The following is a 27156-nucleotide window of genomic DNA, read 5'->3' as shown; positions in this document are numbered from 1 at the left end:
GGAATCTATATGTTAAACATGCATGTATATTCATTAAAACACCTTTAACATGTCAACCAAAACGGCAAAATAAATAAATATAAATTATATACTGTATATATAAAGGTATGTGTATATATATATATATATATATATATATATATATATATATATATATATATATATATATATATGATATGTGTGTATGTATATGTATATATGAGGTAGATCACCTCGACTTGGTCATTTATTAAGTAATTGATGAACGTTGAAAAACTTATTGGGGTGTTACCATTTAGTGGTCAATTGTACGGAATATGTACTGTACTGTGCAATCTACTAATACACGTTTCAATCAATCAATCAATGAATGCCTACTGAGCCTATGATGCTGTTAAGTTATTGTAGCTCAATTTGCCTTAATTTTTTTTTATTTTAATGTATTATTACTTAATATAAAATACTGTTTTAGGTGCTTAAGAGATATTCCTGGCTCTGAATTTGCTCATTGCTATTTTTATGTTTTTGTGCATTATTTGTTGCCGTAATCATTAAACGAACAGGTTACTCATCAGTTACTCAGTACTTGAGTAGTTTTTTCACAACATACTTTTTACTTTTACTCAAGTAAATATTTGGGTGACTACTCCTTACTTTTACTTGAGTAATAAATCTTTAAAGTGACAGTACTCTTACTTGAGTACAATTTCTGGCTACTCTACCCACCTCTGCTTCTGGGTAATTCATTATTTTAGGAAGGATTTTTCAGGAGTTGGGATGTTACTCACTTTTGTTTTCCTTCCCTGGCAGAATCCTGCATTACCCTTTTTGTGGCCTTAAACACAATGTTATATGTTGCTCCATTTTGGCGCTTTAATATAGTGTAACCACGCAGTCTGATAGTTTATATATCAATGATGAAATATTAACATTGCAACACATGCCAATACGGCCGGTTTAGTTTACTAAATTGCAATTTTAAATTTCCTGCGAGGTATCCTGTTGAAAACGTCGCGGATAGATGACGCGGATGATGACGCGTGCGCGTGACGTCTCGGGTTGTAGCGGACATTTTTTTCTATCCCGATCTAAGCTATAAGTAGTCTACTGAAATGGCATGGTGTTGCTGAATCTTTTGCAATTTGTTCAATTAATTAATGGAGAACTCAAAGTAGAAAGATTGAGGTGAGAAGTGGTGCACTACAGCTGCCGTTAGCATCACAAACACAGCCGGTGTTTCCTTGTTTGAAATTCCCGAAGGTGAAGCTTTACTATGGAACAGAGCGGTCAAGCCAGTGTCTTCCCTCAGAGACACTGGCGGTCACCACAACTGTGGCCACACCCCTCCGACTTTCAGGTACTATATAATCTCACTAAAACACTAGTAACACAATAGGCAGATAAGGGATTTTCCAGAATTATCCTAGTAAATATGTCTAATAACGTCTGAATCGCTCTCACTAAACTTTTTTTTTTTTTTTTTTCTAGTCTTACAATTTCACTATCCTCATCCACAAATCTTTCATCCTCGCTCAAATTAATGGGGAAATTGTTGCTTTCTCAGTCCGAATCGCTCTAACTGCTGGTGGCTATGATTGTAAACAATGTGAGGAGCCCTACAACACGTGACGTCACGCGCACATCGTCTGCTACTTCCTGTACAGGCAAGGCTTTTTTATTAGCGACCAAAAGTTGCGAACTTTATCGTGGATGTTCTCTACTAAATCCTTTCAGCAAAAATATGGCAATTTCGCGAAATGATCAAGTATGACACATAGAATGGACCTGCTATCCCCGTTTGAATAAATAAATCTCATTTCAGTAGGCCTTTAATTGGTTGTTGAACATGGTTTGTAAATAGAAAGGTTTGTATTGTGGAGTTCTCCATAAAAAACAAGGTAAACATGGACAATTGGTTCTAGCCAAAAACAAAAGTTCCTAATTTAATAATATTATGCTTTGAATGCATTATACATGCACACACACACATATTTATACAGTCACGATCCAAAGTTTACATACATTTGAAAAGAACATAATGTCATGGCTGTCTTGAGTTTCCAATAATTTCTACAACCCTTAATTTTTTGTGATTGAGTGATTGGAGCACATACTTGTTGGTCGCAAAAAACATTCAGCAAGACGTACACAATGACCATTAGGAAAAAATGGTGATCACACTGCAGCTTTGTATGCTTGTTTACTGTACATTTATGAACCCAAAATAAAATGAAAAAATCATAAATAAAATATTGCACATATCGTCTGCTCAGCCATATCACCCTAGAATGTTGTAAACGGATGACGTAAGGGGCTGATTAAAACTAATTAAATCTATGTGTTTTGGTGTCTGCTGGGATATTTTTAATGATGGTCGTTTTTTTTTAATGTATAAGTAAAAAACTCATGGTCTGGAACATTCCAGCGCATAAAGCTGACAGTTAGTGCCAGGGCGCACCTTCAGCTCATTAAAAAAGTGGGTTCCTTTGTAGACAAGACTGCCTCTAAAATACCCAGAAAAAAGGGATACATGTTTGTTGCTTGTTTCAGAAACATAGCAAAAGACTACAGGTAAGCACATAATAAAATGAATGTGCTGTAAATGAGTGTTAGTAGTAGTAGTAGTAGTTAATAGTAGTAGTAGTCGTACACCTGATTCGATTATCAGTAATCAACTGTACCCGCAGGCTTTGTACATTACATGTAACACACCGACTGAAAGGCCTACTGAAATGAGATTTTCTTATTTAAACGGGGATAGCAGGTCCATTTTATGTGTCATACCTGATCATTTCGCGATATTGCCATATTTTTGCTGAAAGGATTTAGTAAAGAACATTGACGATAAAGTTCGCAACTTTTGGTCGCTAATAAAAAAGCCTTGCCTTTACCGGAAGTAGCAGACGATGTGCGCGTGACGTCGCGGGTTGTGGAGCTCCTCACATCCTCACAGTGTTTATAATCATAGCCACCAGCAGCGAGAGCGATTCAGACCGAGAAAGCGACGATTTCCCCATTAATTTGAGCGAGGATGAAAGACTCGTGGATGAGGATAGTGAGAGTGAAGGACTAGAAAAAAAATAAAAAGACGAGGGTAGTGGGAGTGATTAAGATGTATTAGACACATTTACTAGGATAATTCTGGAACATCCCTTATCTGCTTATTGTGTTACTAGTGTTTTAGTGAGATTATATGGTCGTACCTGAAAGTCAGAGGGGTGTGGCCACGGGTGTGGTGACCGCCAGTGTCTCTGAGGGAAGCCACGTTTCTCGATGAGGCGAAGGGAAGGCAGCTGTTGGAGCCGGGCTGAGCTTGTTTTCCCCCTCCTCCACGGTGGAAGCATCCCACGTTCAGGGGCGGCTGGTCGGAGGAAGCAAGAGAGTCGGCAGCTGCCTCTTAGACAGGTGCATGAGGGCCGACTTATCACCAATATTTTCTCACCGAAACCTGCAATTTGACATGTGGTAGGGAACCATGTTCGCCTGACTGCTCTGTTCCATAGTAAAGCTTCACGTCATCTTTCGGGAATGTAAACAAGGAAACACCGGCTGTGTTTGTGTTGCCAAAGGCAGCCGCAATACACCGCTTCCCACCTACGTCTTTCTTCTTTGACGTCTCCATTACTAATTGAACAAATTGCAAAAGATTCAGCAACACAGATGTCCAGAATACTGTGTAATTATGCGATTAAAGCAGACCACTAATAACTGGAAAAAAATGTCCGTTACAATCCGTGACGTCACGCACACGTGTCATCATACGCGTCATTACACCGCGACGTTTTCAACAGGATACTTTGCGCGAAATTTAAAATTGCAATTTAGTAAACTAAAAAGGCCGGATTGGCATGTGTTTCATCATTGATATATAAACTATCAGACTGCGTGGTCGGTAGTAGTGGGTTTCAGTAGGCCTTGAAAGTATACATAACTTTGTAGTTTGCACAAGCCGTTTAGCGTGTGGTGTTTGGATCTTAGCAGATCAGGCCTCACACGCAATAATTAACTATAACAGCAACATTCTGCTGATTACCGCAAACAGTACACAATCAGTACAATGCAGTGTTATCGTTTTTGTATCTAAAACTATTTTACTTGATCAAATGTCCTAACTTTTTGTCGAATGCCTACATTGCCAAATTTCTACAAAAGCATCACTCGGAATAAATAGCAAAGCATGACAGTGTCAATAGTCTGCATATGAACTAAACCCTAAGCAGAGCAGCTGCAGCTGGGAGAAGACTAGGGCTGGGAGTGAGTTGATTGGGTAAGCTAAGGAGACCAAGACAAACTGATAACACACCAGCACAAAACACAAATAGAGGGAAAACAGTCTTGAAAGGGCTATTCAGATGTAATTGTTCCAATAACTAATTTTTCTAATAAGGGATACTTTTCAAGTGAGATTGTTTTAATTGGAAACTGTCATTCAGTGTAAAAAGGGAGAGGCTTAGACGAGTCTTTTTTTGTTCTCCATTTTTTTTTTTTTTTGGTAATATCACCTATAGTTTCCCCAACATAGAGAGGAAAAGAATATTTATGTTCCCTCAGAGAGGCCAGACTCATTTTGGCCCTTCACGGTCTTACATTACTACGTGTCTGGACCCTAACTTGTGTTTTTCGTACCTTATACATCGTCTTGAAAATTTTGTAGAAAACTGGTTTGTTTTGTTTTCATACTTGATGCTATAAAATAAAAAAACAATTTCTGTACCCAAGACAACCATTCTTCCTATAAAAGTTGCTGTTCATTGAAACGTTTTCCCACAGGGAATTTTGAGTGTTCATTTTATTTCAGCAACCTGAGTAATGCTACGATCTAAAAATCTGTCGTGAAATTGGCAAAGTGTCTACCCCAAAGAGAAGTATGTGAGATTTGTGTTATTTACCTGCTTTAATAATTAATGATCTACTGGCAGCTTTTGTGTGTTAATCTGACTTGCTGTCATGGAAACCTCAGGATACTGTGGCTTCAAAGTGTTGCATTTATGACAGGAATGTTGACATTCAATTGTTTAACTTCAAGTCGTTGATTTTCAGTAGACAAAAGGGAAACTCTGGTCATCAAAAAATATATATAATAAACACCCAAGCCTTGAAACTACAAGTGTATTTTTATTTAACTACTGGTCAGGTTACCCAAAAACATTTACCTTTCCTGGACGAAAAACGCAACCTTGCAATGCAACATTCCAAATTAGGGATCTTAGTTTTGGATCTGTAAAACCACAGTAATGTACCTGGTGTTCATATTTTTTCACGCCAAACTTGAGATGTATGAAGTGTAAACTGAAAGTGGAAATGTGCGGTGCCTCATGCCAACTTCATGGTTGCCGTATGAACCTTTCTTCATGCTGTGGATACTTGGGCAACTCGGTCGTTCGGGCATTGCCAATATTTGATTTCAACAATCTAACTGATTGAGGCAAGGACACAAAATTCACTTTTTCGCCAATGCATTTAATGTTTCATTTTCATATTTGTGAGGACGTCTAATAGTTTATCTACTTGATCATTTATCCCACAAATTTAAAGGGGAACATTATCACAATTTCAGAAGGGTTGAAACCAATAAAAGTCAGTTCCCAGTGGCTGATTTTATTTTTCGAAGTTTTTTTCAAAATTTTACCCATCACGCAATATCCCGAAACACGGCTTCAAAGTGCCTGATTTTAACCATAGTTATTTACACCCGTCCATTTTCCTGTGACGTCACAGTGTGACATCACCAAAAACAAAGATGGCGGATAGCACAGAAAGGTATAGCATAGTAGTTTGGATTCAGGCTCGGATTTCAGCGGCGCAAGCGATTCAACGGTTTACGCATGTATTGAAACGGATGGTTGGAGTGTGGCGGCAGATAGCGAGAACGAAATTGAAGAAGAAACTGAAGCTATTGAGTCATATCACGACAGACAGCGGAACGGGAGGAATTAAGGACGAATTTGGCGATCCTAAACACATGTGTATGTGTTTGTTTGGCATTAAATGTGGGTGGAGGGAAAGGCTGGATGCAAATATAGCTACAAATGAGGCATAATGATGCAATATGTACATACAGCTAGCCTAAATAGCATTTTAGCATTGATTAGCTGGCAGTCATGCCGTGACCAAATATGTCTGATTAGCACATAAGTCAATAACATCAACAAAACTCACCTTTGTGATTTCGTTGACTTTATCGTTGGAAATGCATCTGCTTTGAGTGTCGCAGGATATCCACACATCTCTGTGCCATCTTTGTCGTAGCATTGCTATCGTCGGTAAAGTGTGCGAGGGACTTTCGCATCTTTTGACCACTGGTGCAACTTGAATCCGTTGATTTGTATGTGTTTGTTTGGCATTAAATGTGGATGGAGGGAAAGGCTGGATGCAAATATAGCTACAAATGAGGCATAATGATGCAATATGTACATACAGCTAGCCTAAATAGCATGTTAGCATCGATCAGCATGCCGTGACCATTGATATGTCTGATTAGCACACTCCACGTAGGTCAACTTGAATCTGTCCCTGTTCGTGTTGTTACACCCTCCGACAACACACCGACGAGGCATAATGTCTCCAAGGTACGGAAAATAGTCGAAAAAACGGAAAATAACAGAGTTGATTTGACTTGGTGTGTGTAATGTGTTTGAGAAAATGGCGGATTGCTTCCTGTTGTTACGTCACGGGTGAAGGCTCATTGCTCCGACAGCGAACAATTGAAAGGCATTTCAATCGCCAAATTCACCCTTTTAGAGTTCGGAAATTGGTTAAAAAAACATATGGTCTTTTTTCTGCAACATCAAGGTATATATTGACGCTTACATACAGTAGGTCTGGTGATAATGTTCCCCTTTAATAGCTTGTATCCAGATTTGTGAGGACATTCTCTTAATTAATTTAGGTAACCATTTTCCATCTATTGCTGTCTAAATGTGTTCTTGCAACCCCAGCATAGCTCGGCCAATTGGGTGTACAGCTACAGTAACCGGTGGAGGAATGGCCCGTCTTTGTGTCACTTGTCTGCTACCGCAAGTACCTCTCCTGGTTTATATTTATAAATTGAGTAACCAAACAAGATTCAAATTTTGTATCCTTTTTGATATGCTGGCATGTTTGAATTTAAAAGATTTCCAACCTAAATATAAAATATTGATCAAATAATATTATAGTGTAGCTGTGCCCAATATTAACACATTTTGTCGTAAGTTATGCAAATTATATTTATCATTGTGGTACTCCCATCTCTTCTAAAGTTGTATGTGTCATTGCAACGACTATCTTTTCAAACTGGATAAGCTCTACTTTATTTCCTTTGCCAGTCTTTCCAACATGTTCACTCAATTCCACGTTTGTTTAGATGTACAAAAGAAATGTGCTTGAATTAATGCATATGCACACATTTTGTTTGTGTCTGTAATGTTTTCTGGATTTGAGCCATTTCTTAGTACGAAATTCCCGCAAGGCTTAACACTTGAGGCCCCTGTTTCTAATTCAAATGAAAAAGTACTCATTAAAACACAATAGTAAGTAGATTTATTTTATATTGCACTTCATTGGGGAGTGCATTCCACCACTAGGAGCAACTAACAATAGGTTGTAAAAACAGTAAAACACACAACCAGAACCTGTGTTCATGAGATATTTAGCAGCCATTGCATTTTAAAATTCAACAGAATTTCACTCTGTTAACAGCCAAAATGTCGTAATTATTTGAACACATAGAATATATCATCTTTAAGCTGTACACATAATAAACTGTTCTTGAACACTTAATCAAAACTGCGTTTACGACTGAAAACTGGAGGAGTTTGGTTGAATTACTTTACTGCATCTGCTTAGTTCAGCGTTTAAAAGCCACGTGTTGAAGTCCAGCTGTGAGTCGCTCGTACCATTCAATAACAAGACTGATGCTATGTTTTAGAAATTCTCCATCTTCTTGAACTAAGATGAATAAGTCTAAAAGTGTTTGCTTCCTGTGGACAAAAATCAGCATTTGAGTGGGAAGGTACACCAAATTGATGCGGTGAAGAATGCTGCCGATGCCTCCATACATTTTTATGAGTTAGCATTCTGTTTACAGACAGAACATGTGTGTTTAGAACTGAGCATGTTCTTTTTATTTCCACACAGTGGTAGGTTGCCGTAGGCCACCTGTGCCGACCCATGGATCCACAGAGGGAGTGTTTCATCATTCAGGGGCGCGCGTCACTTTCCAGTGTGATTCAGGCTTTGAGTTGCGGGGGTTTTCTACTGCCATCTGCTTGACTGATGGCACCTGGAGTGCGCCTTCCCCGCAATGTGGTAATACTTGCTTTGATTTATTTTGTGCAAAATCTAAATATAAAAGAAAAATAAACATCACTTCGCCTAAGATTTGCCATTCGTTGATTTCTGCTCTTTTTATGTTCCAAGTTCCAGTGGAAGGGGTCTGTGTTCTACCACCAAAGCCAGCACACGGGGACCACTTCTTGGTTTATGGGCCCAATGATGTTTTAATAGCTCTCCAGTACCTTTGCCACCAGCCTTATGAACTCACTGGAGTCTCTCAGAGAACCTGCCTTTCTAACAATTCCTGGAGTGGAAGTCCACCTGATTGCAGGAGAGGTCAGGCCAAGTATCTAAATTTACTCTCTTTATAACGCAATACAAATACCTTAAAGAGCTCCTCTAATGCTGACAACATTGACACTTACTAATTTCCCCCAAAGTAGTAATTTCATGCTTGTTTTCTAACGAGTTTCAGCAGATTTTGGAATGCTCACTTTTAGCTCCAAAATGTGGGCGCGCCCGTTTCAGTCTGCTGACATCACCTTCAGAACACTGGAGGCAATTTCATAATACGTAGTATGTGTTTTAGTACGATCTTCATCCCAAATCACGATATTTCCTCAGAAATTGAATCTATAATCAAATATGTCTGCCATATGCATTGTTACAGGTTGTAGCAATACAACTAAATCCCATCATTCCATTATTTCCAAGTGATGGGAATAGGAGGAAAGTATTGACTCTCGGAAAATGGGACAGACCAGGCGAGAGCAGAGTCATTTGCCGTGATTATTCAATAATTTTGACTTCAAAGAAGAAAGGTTTTGATCGGAATTTGGAAGGAAAACATTTTTAAAACTCAAATAAAATGCGATCCTGAAATCCAGTAGTACCCTCGATGGGAGAAAGATGAGAAGAAGAAGAGACCAGGTACTCAAAACAAGAGAAATTGAAGATAAACCACTAGTATTTAATTTTGCATCCTTATTTAATAATTTCTTCAAGATGCATGAGTACATTTTGAAAAAGCATTAGGAAACACAGGTTTGGTGTCTGTGGAAGAGGAAATAGAAGAGCAGGGAAATCTGGAAATTGTAAATCAGAATCAGACATACTTTATAAATCCCAGAGGGGAAATTAAAATTTTCAGCACAATCCCATTAAAGATCAGACAAACATTACAGGGAGACAGAACAGGATTGCTGACGAGTCTGTCAACTTTCGGCGCCCCTTACAAAAAAGGTGAGATACAGGTAAACAATTGTACAAGTACAGTAAATGTCTTAAACTTATTTTTTTTATCACTGATTGATTGATTGAAACTTTTATTAGTAGATTGCACAGTACAGTACATATTCTCTATAATTGACCACTAAACGGTAACACCGGAATAAGTTAACCATATCAGTTTTGGAGTAATCATGGACCAGAGTTACAGAAACATTCAATGAAGTGATCAGAATAAGATTTTTACATGGATTTTTCCACACTGCCTATGCAGGAAAATGGGCTCCAGTTCTGTGGATGACGTCAAACCAAGAAGTGTAGAGATGGAAACGGGGTGTTCCAACTACAAATACTTATCTACTAATTACTCAAAAAATAATTGATATCATTAGAAATGACTGAAAAATTCATTTTCAGGAGCAAAATATACATAAAAAGAATGTGAGAGTGAAATTTCGGTCATCTGGACAAAGAGGGTCCTTTAAGGTCACATCGACTGGGCTATGGAAGCAGACAAGGGTTACTCAAATAGCATTTTTTATAATTTAGTCTAGGATTTTAAGCCTTCGACCCCCGCACTGACGTTGTATTTTGCTTTTAGTGGGTCATGAAAATCAGGAACATAATGAAGCTGTTGAAAGTTACCTGCACATATTATATGACGCGCAAAAGACAGAAACAGCTAAACACCAACAAAAGCCAGGCATAACCAGAAATAACAAACATTCATCACCAAGCAATTAAGCACAATAGTCAAAATTTTGAAAGCCTTGGCAACTAAATAACTTTTGTAATTCACATTAACTGACTCCATCCATACTTGACAGCTAAAAAAATCAAGTCCTCAAAGTCTCCATTTTACTCATCACAATCTGCCACCCAATCCTGGGACCTTTAAGAAAAGGCTGGCTTAAAGTATACATTTTTCTTTAAAGGAAAACTGCACGTTTTTTGGAATGTTGCCTTTTATCCACAATCTTTATGAGAAACAAGAAAACATGTCTTCTTTTTTTTTAATGCACTAACTTCTAAATGAATAAAAGTCTGCTTACAAATGACTCAATTGGAATCATGAAGTCATGACGTTAATGCGTCTATTCTGACCCTAAAAACACTATTAAAACATCCAAAAAGCGCCGATAATACTGAATTTACATTTCATGATCAGATTATTAACCAAGTATTGGCAATATTGTTATTATAAGCGCTAATCTAAAGGACCTACTGTATTTTTGACGGAGCATTGATTAAGAAAGGTAACTTCCTTATGCTGCGGTATTGGCATTATCAGCTGGTTAGCTGCTGATGCTAAAACTTTATTTTAGATTATAAATAATGCCTCGAGCCTTGATAGTAAAATGATGTGGAAATATACACACTGACAGCCAATTTAGGCTTAAAAAAACCTGAAAAGACTTGTGGTTCCACCCACTTTTTTTCCTCTTTTGGATCATGAGTAATTCTTCATCTAAACAGGAATATATGAACATCCTAACAGTCGGCAGTAAGAGCAGACATTGTATAGTAAGTGTGGTTTGATTATGTTTGTTGGCTTGTTTGTTGGAAGTCTGCCATGATTAATACTCGCTGTTGGGGAAAACAAATAGCGAATGTTGTGATGCGTTTTTTAAATGAGTGCGCTGAGGTATGCTTAAAATGAGAAAAATAAATAAATGATAAATGGGTTGTACTTGTATAGCGCTTTTCTACCTTCAAGGTACTCAAAGCGCTTTGACACTACTTCCACATTTACCCATTCACACACACATTCACACACTGATGGAGGGTTAGCTGCCATGCAAGGCGCCAACCAGCACCCATCAGGAGCAAGGGTGAAGTGTCTTGCTCAGGACACAACGGACGTGACGAGGTTGGTACTAGGTGGGATTTGAACCAGTGACCCTCGGGTTGCGCACGGCCACTCTCCCACTGCGCCACGCCGTCCCACATATATAATATATATTACATGTTTTAATGAATGTGCCTGTTACTAAATTAAATATATACTGACAGCAAGTATGTAAAATGTTAATGGAGGTGTTTATATGATGTTTAAGCGCTTATAGGCTTCACTGTAGGGGGACTTTTGCCGACATTTATTTACTCTGTTGAATGCATTAAAACAAATGTGTGCTTTTCTTACATATGGATTGTAAATGATAGGAAAAATTCCCCAAAAAGTGCAGGTCCTTCTTAAATGTACACAACTTCTTAGCATGAGTAGGTGTTTGCTTGTTTGAACAAATAAAACATCCAAATGGCCCACAATCTTTAATTTTTTCAGCAAAACAGTCCTTGGTGGAACATGTTTGGACTCCCCTGACTTAGAGTGTCACATACAGTTGTAGCACTGCCCACTAGTGGACTGTCTCATTATTTAGCAATGTGAGGGTGTTGTACTTACTGTAAATTGGGTTGAAATGCCTCAATAAAACATGCAGTTTTACAAATTTGTATGTTTTATGAATTATTAAAAAAAATTCCCAATGCTGGAGATTTGTGATTTTACATTCGTAGGTCTAAGGCTTTGCTTTTAGATAAGAAATTAGTCAGTGTTCCACTAATTTCAGAACAAAATATGTTTGGTCAATCCGCTTCACAAGTCACTAATGATACCTGTTCTTTATCCACAGTGAATAACACACTCACACAAGCTGAAAAGGAAAGGGAAGAAGCTGGAGGAAAGACAGGAAAAAGCAAAGACAAAGAAATACACGGTGATAAAAATGTCAGCGAAGACACTAAAAGCGTTGAAAAAGAAAGTGATCTCAGGAATACAACGAGAGAAGACAAAAACACTGGTGTTCGTCCCGAGAAAACTGGGTCTGAGGAAAAAAATAACGGTCAGGATAAAACGACAAGCAGCAGTGAAGATCAAGAAGCCAAAGAACCTGAAATAGCAAAACCTGGGAGGAGAGACGACAGCCATTCCCCAAAGTCGGAGACAGATATCACTGAGATACAGGTGATAAAAGACAAAGGGCAGGAAGAGAAGGAAAGAAAAGAGGAGCAAGTGAATGGAAAGAAAAACTCAGTGAAGGTCGGACCAAACGACACGAAACTGAGGACGGTAGTCTCAGAAGAAATGAACACAGTCAACATATTGGAACAGGGAACGGCAAAGAACGACACAGTCAAGGACGATATCAATGACATCAAGAAAAAAAGCAATAACAAGACAGGTTTTCCAGAGAGGAAAATCCTTCCCTCGCAAGTCAATATTACACAGTATACTTTGTATAGGTCGGAGGGTGAGGAAAGTGGAAAAACAAAACAAAAAACAACCATCAGAGAAGGCAAAGCAGAAACAAGTCCTACTGAAAAACCAAAAGAGGAACCTGATATGAACAGGGAAGAGGAAGAGCGTTGGAAGGACATCAACCAAAGTTTCACTGGTAAGAGATTGAAATTTAACGGGAAGATTCCCTGAGCGCTCACACTCCCTTCCGACATTAACCGCCCTTTTCCAGAGAGGATGTGCCCTCCTCCCCCTCGCCTCTATCACGGCTATCACAGAACGGTGCCAGGGACCAAGCCTGAGACAGTAGAGTTCTTCTGTAATCATTCCTACGCTCTGAGTGGAGACTTCCAATGGAGCTGCCAGCCAAATGGTACTTGGAGCGGCAAACAGCCTCTCTGTGTTCGAGGTACTCATTCTTTATTCCTTGTCATGTTGCACTTTGCAGGTTTTGTCATAAGAATAAATGATATAGGATGGTGTACACACATACAGTACAATGTACTTTATTTTTTAACTATAAGTCACAGTTTTTTTCATAGTTTCATAGTTTTTTTCATAGTTTTCATAGGAGCGACTTATGTGTGAAATTATTAACACGTTACCGTAAAAGATCAAATAATATTATTTATCTCATTCACGTAAGAGACTAGACGTATAAGATTTCATGGGATTTATTGATTAGGAGTGACAGATTGTTTGGTAAACGTATAGCATGGTTTATATGATATAGTTATTTGAATGACTCTTTCCATAATATATTACGTTAACATACCAGGCACCTTCTCAGTTGGTTGTTTATCTGTCATATAACGTACACTTATTCAGCCTGTTGTTCACTATTCTATATCTATTTTAAATTGCCTTTCAAATGTCTATTCTTAATGTTGGGTTTTATCAAATACATTTCCCTAAAACATGTGACTTATACTCCAGTGCGACTTATATATGTTTTTTTCCTTCTTTATTATGCATTTTCGGCAGGTGCGACTTAATACTCCGAAGCGACTTATACTCCGAAAAATACAGTAGTTATTTTGCGGGATTTTTTTGGTGATTTTGTGGCCTAAAATGCCTAAATTCCAAACAGCTTTTTTAGAAAGTGGCAGCCAAAGTTGCAATGTTTTTATGCGTAATTTTTGTCAATACCATTGAATCAACATGTCGTTTAATTTACTTGATATTATTGTTTTTTGTGTGCCATATAAAAATTAACCTCAGAAAGCACATTAGGAAATGGAAAACAAATACTATATTGATGTTTTATTTGTTTTATACCATATTGACACTAAGTGGCAGTAAATGGGACCCATTACCTCCCTCTTTGGCACTCAGCATCAAGGGTTGAAATTGGCTCTCCATGTACCACCATACAAAATAAAATACAATAGTGTAGAAGGCCTAGGTATTCATTAAAAACAAGGCAGAGGTTTTGTTTAACAAGTATATTTAATATTTTTGGCCACTGTATCATAACACAGTTTGAACACAGGATTAAAACACTGTACTTTAATCAAGTTATTCTTCGTCGTACCACTAGATGGAGCCCGCGCAACACTTTTGGTTCACGTACCACAGTTTGAGTATCACTGAGCTACAATATTGCAACTGTACCTACTGTGAAATAGACTTCCTCAGAAACATAATCAGGGTTGTTTTATATTCAAACCTTTTAAAAGCCTTTTTGATTATATTAATATTTTAATTGTCACTGGCAGGGATGTAATGCAGGGGTTAATATTGTACATTTAATAAATGTACATACAATTATGTTGTGCTAAAAATAAATACACAAAATTAATATTGAATATGTTTCTTGAATACATTGTAAAGTGCAAATGAAAATACTGCATGACCACTTCAGTCATATTTTTTGCCCTTAAGAAACATCTCTATGACTTTAGCTCCAGACTTCTTCTGTTTGTTTGATATTATAATTACTGCCACGAGTGGTGGAAAAGTGCATTACAAAAATACTTGCCAACCCTCCCGGATTTTGTGGGAGACTCCCGAAATTCAGCGCCTCTCCCAAAAACCTCCCGGGACAAATTTTCTCCCAAAAATCTCCCGAAATTCAGGTGGACCTGGAGGACACACCCCCTCCAGCTCCATGCGGACCTGAGTGAGGACAGCCTGTTTTCACGTCCGCTTTCCCACAATATAAACAGCGTGTCTGCCCAGTGACGTTATAACTGTAGATTGATCGAGGGCGAGTTCTTGGTTTCTTATATAGGTTTATTGTTAGGCAGTTTCATTAACGTTCTCCCAGCGCGGTAACAACACACAACAACAGCAGTCACGTTTTCGTCTACCGTAAAGCAGTTCGTCTGCCGTAAACAGCAATGTTGTGACACCCTTAAACAGGACAATACTGCCATCTACATATGGTTGGAAAAATAGTGACAGATAATAGAACAAGGGTGGACAATTCAACCCCTTAATTTAACAATGAGTAGATGAGTGTTATGTGTGTGTATATGTGTAAATAAATGAACACTGAAATTCAAGTATTTCTTTTAGAAATATGAAATACTTGACTTGGTGAATTGTAGCTGTAAATATACTCCTCCCCCTCTTAACCACGCCCCCGCCCAACCCCCAACCACACCCCCCACCCCCACCCCAACCTCCCGAAATCGGAGGTCCCAAGGTTGGCAAGTATGATTACAACTGAGTACCGCTACGGGCTATACAAACCACAGCCAAGAACCATCATTTTTTTGCGGCACAAACAATGTGAGAAAAACCTTTGTAATGTGTCATACTGAAATGTGTTTCCAATATTTGTCCACTTATCATGTAGCTAATTAAGATAACCAAACAATAAATACAAAAGAACATAATGGTGTGTGTGACAATCATTTGTACTTTAACTTTAACTTTAATTTTCATCATAGGTACACTTCAACTGTGAGAGACAGAATGTGAAAAAAAAATCCAGGAACTCACATTGTAGGAATTTTAAAGAATTTATTTGTAAATTATGGTGGAAAATAAGTATTTGGTCAACCATTCAAAGCTCTCACTGATGGAAGGAGGTTTTGGCTCAAAATCTCACGATACATGGCCCCATTCATTCTTTCCTTAACACGGATCAATCGTCCTGTCCCCTTAGCAGAAATACAGCCCCAAAGCATGATGTTTCCACCCCCATGCTTCACAGTAGATATGGTGTTCTTGGGATGCAACTCAGTATTCTTCTTCTTCCAAACACAAGAAGTTGCGTTTATACCAAAAAGTTCTATTTTGGTTTCATCTGACCACATGACATTCTCCCAATCCTCTGCTGTATCATCCATGTATCCATTTCGGCATAAACTCAACTCATCATGTTTGAAAGAAGAAGAATACTGAGTTACTTCCCAAGAAAACCACACCTACTGTGAAGCATGGGGGTGGAAACATAATGCTTTGGGGCTGTTTTTCTGCTAAGGGAACAGGACGATTGATCCGTGTTAAGGAAAGAATAAATGGGGCCATGTATCGTGAGATTTTGAGCCAAAACCTCATTCCATCAGTGAGATATTTGAATGATTGACCAATACATATTTTCCACCATAATTTACAAATAAATTATTTAAAATTCCTACAAAGTGAATTCCTGGATTTGTTTTTTCACATTCTGTCTCTCACAGTTGAAGTGTACCTATGATGAAAATTACAATAATAATATATTATTATTATTATTATTGATGTTAATATTCAATGTTTTATCGTTTATAGTTTATTGTTAATCCCACATTCTTTATTTTCATGTAAGTACTGGGTGTCTCATTAAAAAAAATCTTAAAATTCCATTCCTTTTAGGACGGTCTGTCATAAAGTTTTTAACATTCAATTCATTATTGTGAAGTTTTGTATTAGTGTTCCTAAAAATAGATAAAACGGCCCCCAGACACATTTTTTTTTTAAAATTTGGCCTCTCGAGTCAAAATAATTGCCCAGGTCTGATCTACACAGAAGTATTCCAAGAGATTTCTCCTCCTGACTGTGAGGCTGATATGCTAACCACAAGGTCAAGGCCTCAATGTTGTGTAATGAAGCTTTAATAATGAAAAGACAGTTTTATACAGTGATATAATTGTACGGGAAAATAATAACCTGTGAGTAATAACTTTTAATTGGTCTTGTGCAACATACTTACTAGAAATTGCTATTTCTATTTAATTGTCCTTTTTTTTACTTTCCATGCTATATGCAGCTTGTCGGGAGCCCAAAGTTTCAGAATTGGTCAGACAAAGAATTCATCCACCTCAAGCACCATTCAGGTATGTAAAATGCAAATATAATCAAAAAGTCAAATCAAATATGAAGATGTAAATGCAATTTTTCGTACAATGGAAATGCCCTGAGACGGTTATGTTTTATTTGCTTTTTTGGACTTCCTTTCCAGAAAGACACCAGTACACAAGCTGTACTCCTCTGCATTGGGCCGACGGGTGCAGTCAGAGGGTCCCACGAAAAGCCCACCAATACTCTCCCAGCTGGCCCAAGGCTTCCATCACCTCTACACACATATAGAGTATGACTGTGTGTCTCCTTTCTACCAACACAATGGCAGCCCTCGGAGGACATGCCTGAAAACAGGCAAATGGAGTGGGCGTCATGTCTCATGTTCACCAGGTGAGGGCAGCAGAGGTCCATAATATTAAGTCTCACTGACTACAGGGGGATTGGCAACACTGAATTGGTCCTAGTGTGTGAATATGAGCGTGAATGTTGTCTGTCTAACTGTGTTGGCCCTGCGATGAGGTGGTGACTTGTCCAGGGTGTACACCGCCTTCCGCCAGAATGCAGCTGAGATAGGCTCCAGTGACCCTGAAAGGGACAAGCGGTAGAAAATGGATGATTCAAATAAAATAAAATAAAAAAATCGGTCAAAGCCTGGGCCCCTGGAGATGGCGTCCAGACTGAGGCCAAGGGAAAAAAAACAACAACTCATAGTCATAGTAGACATCCCTCTCACATGTGTGTAAGAGGGAAACATCAAAGAACACAAAGGACATGAAAGACATTAAAGCAGTGGAGCTGATACAACCTGGCACTTCTACATACAGCTATGAATAAAAATTAAAATAAACGTATACACTGTGGTGGCCTATATTCAGAGCTTTCCTTCAAAGCCCATATTGGCAATTTGTGTAAAATAATCAATTTTAATCTCGCAAATTTTCGTGCAATTCGAAATGAAATGTCAACTGAAGCTGCAAAATTCTATTTGCATTCGATGATTTTTAGCGACTTCAACTATTGCCTTACCAGCTGGTCTCAGGCTGGTTAGAGTTAAAAAAAAAAAAAATGAAATTTTGTACAAACAAGCAATTAAAATGATGGATACAAAACCTAGGCACTAACATCACTTTGCCATTATAAAAAATACAGTATTTGCACATTTGTGGACTTAAAACTGACCTATAAAGTACTGCATGAATTGTTCAACAGCCGCAAGCCTGTCACTCGAGGCTCTGTCAGAGGTGACTGTTATAGTCTTCTGCGCAGGAGCACTGTCAGTAAGTCGGCCTGGTCAGTAAGAAGTGCAAATAGATAGATAGATAGATAGTACTTTATTGATTCCTTTAGGTCAGTTCCTTCAGGAAAATTAAAATTCCAGCAGCAGTGTAAAGAGTTGAGATCAATTTAAAAAAAAAATAAAAAGTAAATAATGGGGGTTTAAATGGAAACAAAATAGAGAAATATTACAATAAGAATAAAAAATAAAAAGCAACAATGGGAATAAAAATATAACAGTAAAATAAGAATATAACAAGACAAAGTAGGCAGTATTGACCATGTTATGAAAACGTATTGCACTGTTATTGTTTTGCATCCCCTGTCATCCTAGTACCCCCCGCCCCCCGCCCCAGAGAGGAGTTGTACAGTCTAATGGCGTGTGGGACAAAGGAGTTTTTTAGTCTATTAGTCCTGCACTTGGGATGAAGCAGTCTAGCTATGAACAGGGTCCTCTGGCTACTGATAACGCTATACAGAAGGTGACTGGCATCATCCAGGATGCTCACTAGTTTGTCAAAAGTCCTCTTCTCTGCCACCGTCACCAGTGAGTCCAGTTTCATTCCCATTGTAGAACCGGCCCGAAATGTGTGGAACTCAGTACCTAAGGAGGTTAAACTGGTCACAAGGCCTTCACATAAAAAAATAAGATGTGGCTTATCAACGTCTAAAGCTTTCAGCACTAACAGATGAGCCTGTTTTGATTCTAAGGTAAATGTTATGTTGTGATGTTGTATTTAATTTTTTATCGTATCGTGTGTTTTTTTTGTTTTTTTTCTCTCTCTTTGTTTTATTTTTCTTTTGAATTGTAATGGCAGTGCCTTTTTTACATCATGGCTAGGGGACTACAGATGAAAACTAGCCTTCTGGGGCTAATTCAGGCTTTTTTAACCTGTGTAGTCATGTGTTTTATGAAATTGCATGTTCACCTTTGAAATAAACTAATCTTAATCTTTAAGCAAGCAAAACCTTCTCTGACAATCTCTTGAGAAAGTCAGCCGTTATCTAAAAATATGCAATTTCACATAAAATTTGATATTTAGATTGAGGTAAGCTCAGGGTCACTGTAGCTGCTGGCAGAAGTTGTCAACAGATTTAGTCACTTTGATCACTAAAATGTGATTCTGAAGTGAATACTTCGTACTGCCCATCCTCTCCCCAACTACATCTCAGGTAAATTGGGTTTGAGACCCCTGATACAGATGGAAACAAAACTTCCTTGATAAGTCAGAGACACAGTCAGCCATTTGTGTTTCTTACATTTTCCCACGTGGGGCTTCTTTGCATTTTGGTCAACATGCTTCAAAACAGCCGTCCTCGGTTCTTTACAAAGTAAAAGCATTCAGAAAATAACTGAAAGAAGGTTCAAGCACACTTTGTGTTAACACAACTTCAATGTAAGTAACATTTACTCTATCCTTCCTCCTCATCGTGGTCTTCCCCTTATGCCCTCGTTTCCTGTCACTTCCTCTTTGGCAGTGTGTGGGAAGCATCCAACCTTTGACCGTGAGAGGCCGGGAGAGGCTCACTGGCCTTGGCTGGCAGCCATCTACCGCCGCACCACCAATGGTGCCGGGACCAAGGTGACCAAGGCAGATAGCCACTCGGGGTCTGTGAAGAAGGATGGTGGCGCAAAATCTGGCAACCATATTCGTGATTCTGACTGGCAGCTGGTGTGCAGTGGGGCTCTGGTGAACCAAAGGAGTGTTGTAGTCGCAGCCCACTGCGTGACAGACCTGGGCAAGGTTTACCCTCTGGATGCAGCCAAAATCAAGGTGGTGGTTGGGAAACACTACCGTGACGATCACAGAGAAAGTAAAGGTTTCCAACATCTGAGGGTAAGCTCTAAGAACATATCCTTTGTGTCGAAGCTCTTTAACAAATGTAATGACTTGTCTCTTTCCCCCCAAAGGTTGCCTCCATCAGCGTTCACCCCAACTATGATCCCCATATTCTTGACTCAGACATAGCTATCATCAAGTTAATGGACAAAGCAAAGATTGGAGAGAAAGTGTTGCCCCTCTGTCTATCAGACAGTCAGGGTGAAGGGGAGATCTCCGGACAAGGGCTTGTGACTGGCTGGTCTCCAGTTCCTGACTCAGATTTAAGTGCTGATGAGAAAGCAAGAGTCGGACTTGTCCAACTCGCTGACATTGTCCCATGCGAGCAGCAATATGCCCGTAATGGTGTGCCAATCAGTGTTACAGACAACATGTTGTGCGCAAGCCAGAAGCCTGACTACGGGCCCTCTAACATATGTCCCTCTGACACTGGGGGGATTCTTGTCCTTCCTGCTTACACTGACAACAACCAGAATCCCTTTGTTGGCAGCAATCATGTTGGGAGCAAAGGATTTTGGAGACTTCTGGGACTTGTGAGCTTTGGCTATGACCAAGGAGAGTGCGATCCTGACCTCTATACGGTCTACACACATGTAGCAAACTTCAAAGTCTGGATCGAGAGTCATATGAAATAGAAATCGGAACATGTGACTTATAATATTTAAATGCACATGCTTCTTTCTGTTCCTTTTTGTTTGTTTGTTCAATCTGGTCACCCAGCAGTCTCATTTTTGTAGTGTTTTGCACAAACGCAACACTGGACAACACTGTGCTTTAAGTCAGGTGCGTCAAACATATTTTCATGATACTGATCAGTCCTTTCAGGATTTTGTAATGTTGCGATGGAGACTATTCACGCAAATTCAACTAATCCCTGCGATTGGCAAATGTTGGACAATCCCCACAAACACACCGCACATTTTGGCCTCGCATCGGCATATTTGCCAATCGGATTTGTCCCAGCAGAACTCGAACGCAACACAACATCAAATGTCTGCCTGCAGCACCAGGGGCGATTTTGCCACAACTTTTTGAAAATGCTGCAGTGAAACCATTAGGGCTGTGAATCTTTGGGTGTCCCACGATTCGATTCAATATCGACTCTTGGGGTCACGATTCGATAATATATCGATTTTTTTCGATTTGATTCTCGATTCAAAAACAATATTTTTCCTATTCAAAACGATTCTGTATTCATTCAATACATAGGATTTCAGCAGGATCTACCCCAGTCTGCAGAATAGTAGATTATTTTTTTTTAAACTTTCATAATTGTAAAGGACAATGTTTTATCAACTGATTGCAATAATCTAAATGTGTTTTAACTATTAAACGAACCAAAAATATGACTTATTTTATCTTTGTGGAAACATTGGACACAGTGTGTTGTCAAGCTTATGAGATGCGATGCAAGTGTAAGCCACTGTGACACTATTGTTCTTTTTTAAATTTTTTATAAAAGTCTAATGATAATGTCAATGAGGGATTTTTAATCACTGCTATGCTGAAATTATAACTAATATTGATACTGTTGTTGATAATATTCATTTTTGTTTCACTACTTTTGGCTTGTTCTGTGTCGTGTTTGTGTCTTTATTGCAGTTCTGAGTGTTGCTGGGTCAGGTTTGGTTTTGGAATTGGATTGCATTGTTATGGTATTGTTGTGTATTGTTTTGTTGGATTGATTAAAAAAGATATAATTTTTTTTTTTTTTTTTTTTTTTTAAATCAATTTTTTTAAAATGAGAATCTATTCTGAATCGCACAATGTATTCGATTCGATTCGTATTCGAATCGATTTTTTCCAGCACCCCTAGAAACCATGCTTTTTAGGTCTTAACGATCACAAAAAAGCCTGCAAAATCCTAGAGGAACTGATTATTACATAATTGCCCCTTCATTTGATTACTATCATTGTTTACCAACAACCTAATGGAAAGTGTTCTTTGAAATCAGAAGTCAGAGTGACAAGCAAATATTTTGGTTCGGCTAGTCTAGCAGTTAATGTAAAAATATTGTCAATGACCAAAAAATCTAGGAATAGCTTGTTCAATTAAATATCTAGCTTAAAGGGAATTTAATGTCTGTGTTATTTTTGCCTATCATTCACAATCCCTATGTAATCCCTATGTTTTTTTTTAATTCAAATTAGTAAAATACAGCAGGTATGAGGTGGCTTACAACGCAACTAATTGGAGTACTATATTGTGCCCATAAAGCTCTCTAAAAAACATCCAAAAAATGCTAACAAAACTCCATTCACATCTCATAACCAAGTATGTCATTAATGTCATACATAAGCGCTAACAAAGACGAACTCTTAGCCAGCTGAGCGCCAACTAGCTTAGGCAGCTACAGTATTGACATACTGAGGTACTGCTGCTGCTGTATTGCCTCTAAGCTGGTGAAAGTTATTTCTAGATTATAAATAATGCCATTTATTTTTATATTAGAAGGTTGTAGCCATGAACAAAGAATCTGGTCAACTTTGATGTTCAACTTAGACCCGTAGATGGCGAGAAAGACACATTTTTTTGTTGTTTTTAACTTAAAGGAGAATTATGATTAATTATTCACCGAAAGGGGAAGATATGAAAATCCCATGAGTCGGCAACCCAGTGAGAGCAGACATTGTAAACTACGTGATTGTTTTAATATGTTCATAGTCGATACCGTCGATCATAATATTTTATTAGAACGTATCAAAACACGAACTGGTATGTCAGACTTAGCCCTGTCTTGGTTTAACTCTTATCTTACTGATAGGATGCAGTTCGTCTCCCATAACAATGTGACCTCGGACTACGTTAAGGTAACGTGTGGAGTTCCCCAGGGTTCGGTCCTTGGCCCTGCACTCTTCAGCATCTACATGCTGCCGCTAGGTGACATCATACGCAAATACGGTATTAGCTTTCACTGTTATGCTGATGACACCCAACTCTACATGCCCCTAAAGCTGACCAACACGCCGATTGTAGTCAGCTGGAGGCGTGTCTTAATGAAATTAAATAATGGATGTCCGCTAACTTTTTGCAACTCAACGCCCAAAAAACGGAAATGCTGATTATCGGTCCTGCTAGACACCGACCTCTATTTAATGATACAACTCTAACATTTGACAACCAAACAATTAAACAAGGTGAGACGGTAAAGAATCTGGGTGTTATCTTTGACCCAACTCTCTCCTTTGAGTCACACATTAAAAGCGTTACTAAAACGGCCTTCTTTCATCTCCGTAATATTGCTAAAATTCACTCCATTCTGTCCACTAAAGACGCTGAGATCATTATCCATGCGTTTGTTACGTCTCGTCTCGATTACTGTAACATACTATTTTCGGGTCTCCCCATGTCTAGCATTAAAAGATTACAGTTGGTACAAAATGCGGCTGCTAGACTTTTGACAAGAACAAGAAAGTTTGATCACATTACGCCTGTACTGGCTCACCTGCACTGGCTTCCTGTGCACTTAAGATGTGACTTTAAGGTTTTACTACTTACGTATAAAATACTACACGGCCTAGCTCCATCCTATCTTGCCGATTGTATTGTACCATATGTCCCGGCAAGAAATCTGCGTTCAAAGGACTCCGGCTTTTTAGTGATTCCCAAAGCCCAAAAAAAGTCTGCGGGCTATAGAGCGTTTTCATTTCGGGCTCCAGTACTCTGGAATGCCCTCCCGGTAAAAGTTCGAGATGCCACCTCAGTAGAAGCATTTAAGTCTCACCTTAAAACTCATTTGTATACTCTAGCCTTTAAATAGACTCCCTTTTTAGACCAGTTGATCTGCCGTTTCTTTTCTTTTTCTCCTATGTCCCACTCTCCCTTGTGGAGGGGGTCCGGTCCGATCCGGTGGCCATGTACTGCTCGCCTGTGTATCGGCTGGGGACATTTCTGCGCTGCTGATCCGGCTCCGCTTGGGATGTTTTCCTGCTGGCTCCGCTGTGAACGGGACTCTCGCTGCTGTGTTGGATCCGCTTTGGACTGGACTCTTGCAACTGTGTTGGATCCATTATGGATTGAACTTTCACAGTATCATGTTAGACCCGCTCGACATCCATTGCTTTCGTCCTCTCCAAGGTTCTCATAGTCATCATTGTCACCGACGTCCCACTGGGTGTGAGTTTTCCTTGCCCTTATGTGGGCCTACCGAGGATGTCGTAGTGGTTTGTGCAGCCCTTTGAGACACTAGTGATTTAGGGCTATATAAGTAAACATTGATTGATAGTTTGTATTCCTTGTTCAGCTATTCGCAATATTGCTACAGGATGCTCACAGTGTCTCACTAAAAGCTGGATCCGTTGTGCACTTAGCTTTTTAAACTTGTAGCTCCTACTCTGTATATTCAGGCTTGAAAATATAAGGTTCTGGATCATTCTTTGTCCCAAAGTAGAATTATTAACTATGCCATGAGTAGTAGCTTCATTGTTGTTGTTGAAGGGAAAAGTGAATGTTGTCATGCGTCTGTGACATCAATGCACCGCTGTATGCTTAAAATGAGCAAAAAAGGATAGGATAGGACTTTATGATCATTGTACAAGTACAACGAAACTTTGTTTTGAGCACAAACCCGTTCAAGATTAGACAAGCAAAGAACAGGGTTACAGAATAGGAATGCTGATGGGTTGCCATAAGGCGCCCTGTAAAGATGGGGAAAAGGGTAAAACGCTGGGGAAGGATTAGTAAAAAAAAATACAATCTAGACTGGGCTCCTAAATGGGCTCAGTCTGGAGTGGGAAAAAAACTATAGCAAAGCACACATACATATTATACATCTCGAGAGATCTAGCAACGTATAATAATATATGTTATTATGAAGGTGCCTGTTACTTCAGTACATGCATACTTACAGCGTGTGTGTACAATGTCGATAGACGTTTTTGAATGTTTTCAAGGGTGCTTTAGGGGCGAAAGAGAGCAACTCCCATTGGTCGGATTGTTAGCTGACTTTTACTGGCATTTATTGACGAGTTAGAATGCATTAAAAAAAACAAAAAACGTGTGTGTTCTTGTACTACAAAAAGATTGTGAATTATAAGCAATTCTCCAAAAATCACAGTTCCAATTTAAGAACTGCAATAATATTGCATTTAAAAAAAATATCTCTCTACATTTAAAAACATACGTAGAAAAAAGATGAAATGCCTTATTGACGTTTATTATTTCCAGGCTTATGAAATTAAATTATTTGGCAAGCCAGATGTGGCTCTCGGGCCTTGAGTTTGACCCCTGTGCTAAATTTGGAACTGCAATTTTTTTGGAATTCAGCCTATCGTTCACAACCATTATGAAAGACATAACGATGGATGTTATTTTTTTATTGTCTTTGCATTCTAAATATTAAATAATTGCGGTCAAAAGTTTGCTCACAATGGAGCCTCTGAAGCCGCACAATTCTGCCTATAAACCCCTTAAAAACAACTGCATTGAAGTTTTATATTCATGATTTTTAAGTGTATATGTACTTTAGGAGTGGGTACATTTATAGTAACATTTAATATTTGCATATTTTGATAATTTTAAGCATCAAAAAGGCATCAGAACGGGTTGTTTTTTTGCCTTCATCTCTGATTATTACTCATTAAAGACTTTAAGAGAGCCAACAAACATAATGAAACATTACCTACTGTACAATGTCTGCTGTCATTAGGATGCCAACTGCTGGGACGTTCATATATTCCTATTTAAATGAAGGATGACCATTAGCCTCATGAATAAACGGGTTGGGGAACCACACACGTCTTTTTGTGTCTTTCTCGCCAGTTCCAGGCCCTAAATGGCTGTCAAAGTGTACCAAATTGTCGGATTACCTCGTAAGACTTCTTCTGTCCAGGTGAGAGCCCATGATTTATGATCTACCATAAACTTCCAGGGAGCAAAGAAGGGAGAAAGCAGCAGACCACTCGATGATGTAAATATAGGGTAGTTTGTCTGCGTTAGCGCTTATAAGAAAAATATCACTAATATTTTGTTACAAGTCACAAAATGTAAATGGAGTATTGTTGGCACTTTAAAATTCAAAATGCATGGAAAAATCCATCCGACGTCATGTCTTTCATAATGATTACAAACAATAGGCGAAATTCGAAAAGAAATTCCAAACTAAAAAGTGCAGTTCCCTCGAAAAGATCGTTCTTGAAAAAACAACCACCCATGAGTGTGTCTTCAGGTGAGGAACTATTGTAATGTATTTACTATTAAAAGTATATTGTGATGTATTGACTTTTCTGTAGACTAATATGACAATGAACTTGATGTAAATATTGCATTGAAAAAGACCGGACAAACTGGATGCTTTTTTTTTATTAAAAAGAAGAGGTGGTAACTGTGGTTGTGTTGTGTAATATTATGCTTTTGCTGTACAGCCATTCATGTCTAGTAAAAAAAACAAAAATGAATATATATATATATATATATATACATATATATATATAAAAAAAACGCCTGCTCGGTGAAGCATAGTCTGTGTTATGAAGCAAATGAATCCAGGTCAGAGCAGCACCATTTCCACAACCATAAAGGGAGCATATTATTCACATATCATTTCACTCCTCTGTGCTCAAATTAAATCAATTACTTCCAATCTGACCCTCCTCCATTATTCAGTTTGTATCCTGTGCAAGAAAGCAAAAAACAAGAACATCTCCATCCGTTGTTCAGAAGCACGGTGAAAGGTGCTGGAATGTGATTAAAGAGACACATTAAAAATGCAAACCTCAGGCAGAATGTTGAAATAAGCCTGGTCATTTATTCTTTGACTCCATTGTGCAAAAATGTCTTTTAAGGGACCAACGGCCATCATTCTTCATTAGATTTTCAGATACAGTGTAAATGACATTGTGTAGCGTTATTGCCTTTTTCTTGGAGGTGGCACAACAGCTGCATATTCTAATATAATCTTGCTCTATATGTCTCTTGGGAATATAGAATATAGAATGGCGTCTTGGATATAGACCCCTTTGAAAGTAAATCTTGGATTACTGAGATATAATATACCTCTTAATAATTCAGCATAAGGGTGGACGTCTACAAATTGTTAGCAATTCCTTTTTTCATTAATAAAACAAAACGTGCATGTATTCATTTGTATGTGTATTCATATATGATCA

At 38.5% G+C, this 27156-nt stretch overlaps 1 protein-coding gene across 4 annotated transcripts in view; it reads left to right on the top strand.

Annotated features, from left to right (window-relative positions):
* The window catches only part of LOC133563447 (inactive serine protease PAMR1-like), an 84943-nt gene extending 58566 nt beyond the window's left edge, over positions 1-26377 (top strand). For 3 of the 4 annotated variants that reach the window (XM_061917577.1, XM_061917580.1, XM_061917579.1), the window contains 8 exons: positions 8098-8268; positions 8380-8571; positions 12096-12857; positions 12933-13109; positions 16902-16968; positions 17094-17323; positions 19688-20046; positions 20121-26377. In XM_061917577.1, coding sequence (XP_061773561.1) covers positions 8098-8268; positions 8380-8571; positions 12096-12857; positions 12933-13109; positions 16902-16968; positions 17094-17323; positions 19688-20046; positions 20121-20684 — 2522 coding nt within the window. In that variant the 3' untranslated portion in view covers positions 20685-26377. The remainder of the gene's footprint in view (positions 1-8097; positions 8269-8379; positions 8572-12095; positions 12858-12932; positions 13110-16901; positions 16969-17093; positions 17324-19687; positions 20047-20120) is intronic. The other variant, XM_061917578.1, reaches the window with a different exon arrangement.
* Positions 26378-27156: the final 779 nt, after the last annotated feature.

Source organism: Nerophis ophidion, linkage group LG12, assembly GCF_033978795.1.
Source record: "Nerophis ophidion isolate RoL-2023_Sa linkage group LG12, RoL_Noph_v1.0, whole genome shotgun sequence".
NCBI classification, from domain to species: Eukaryota; Metazoa; Chordata; class Actinopteri; order Syngnathiformes; family Syngnathidae; genus Nerophis; species Nerophis ophidion.
Note: the sequence above shows the minus strand (reverse complement) of the source record. Positions and strands in the feature narration are given on the sequence as shown.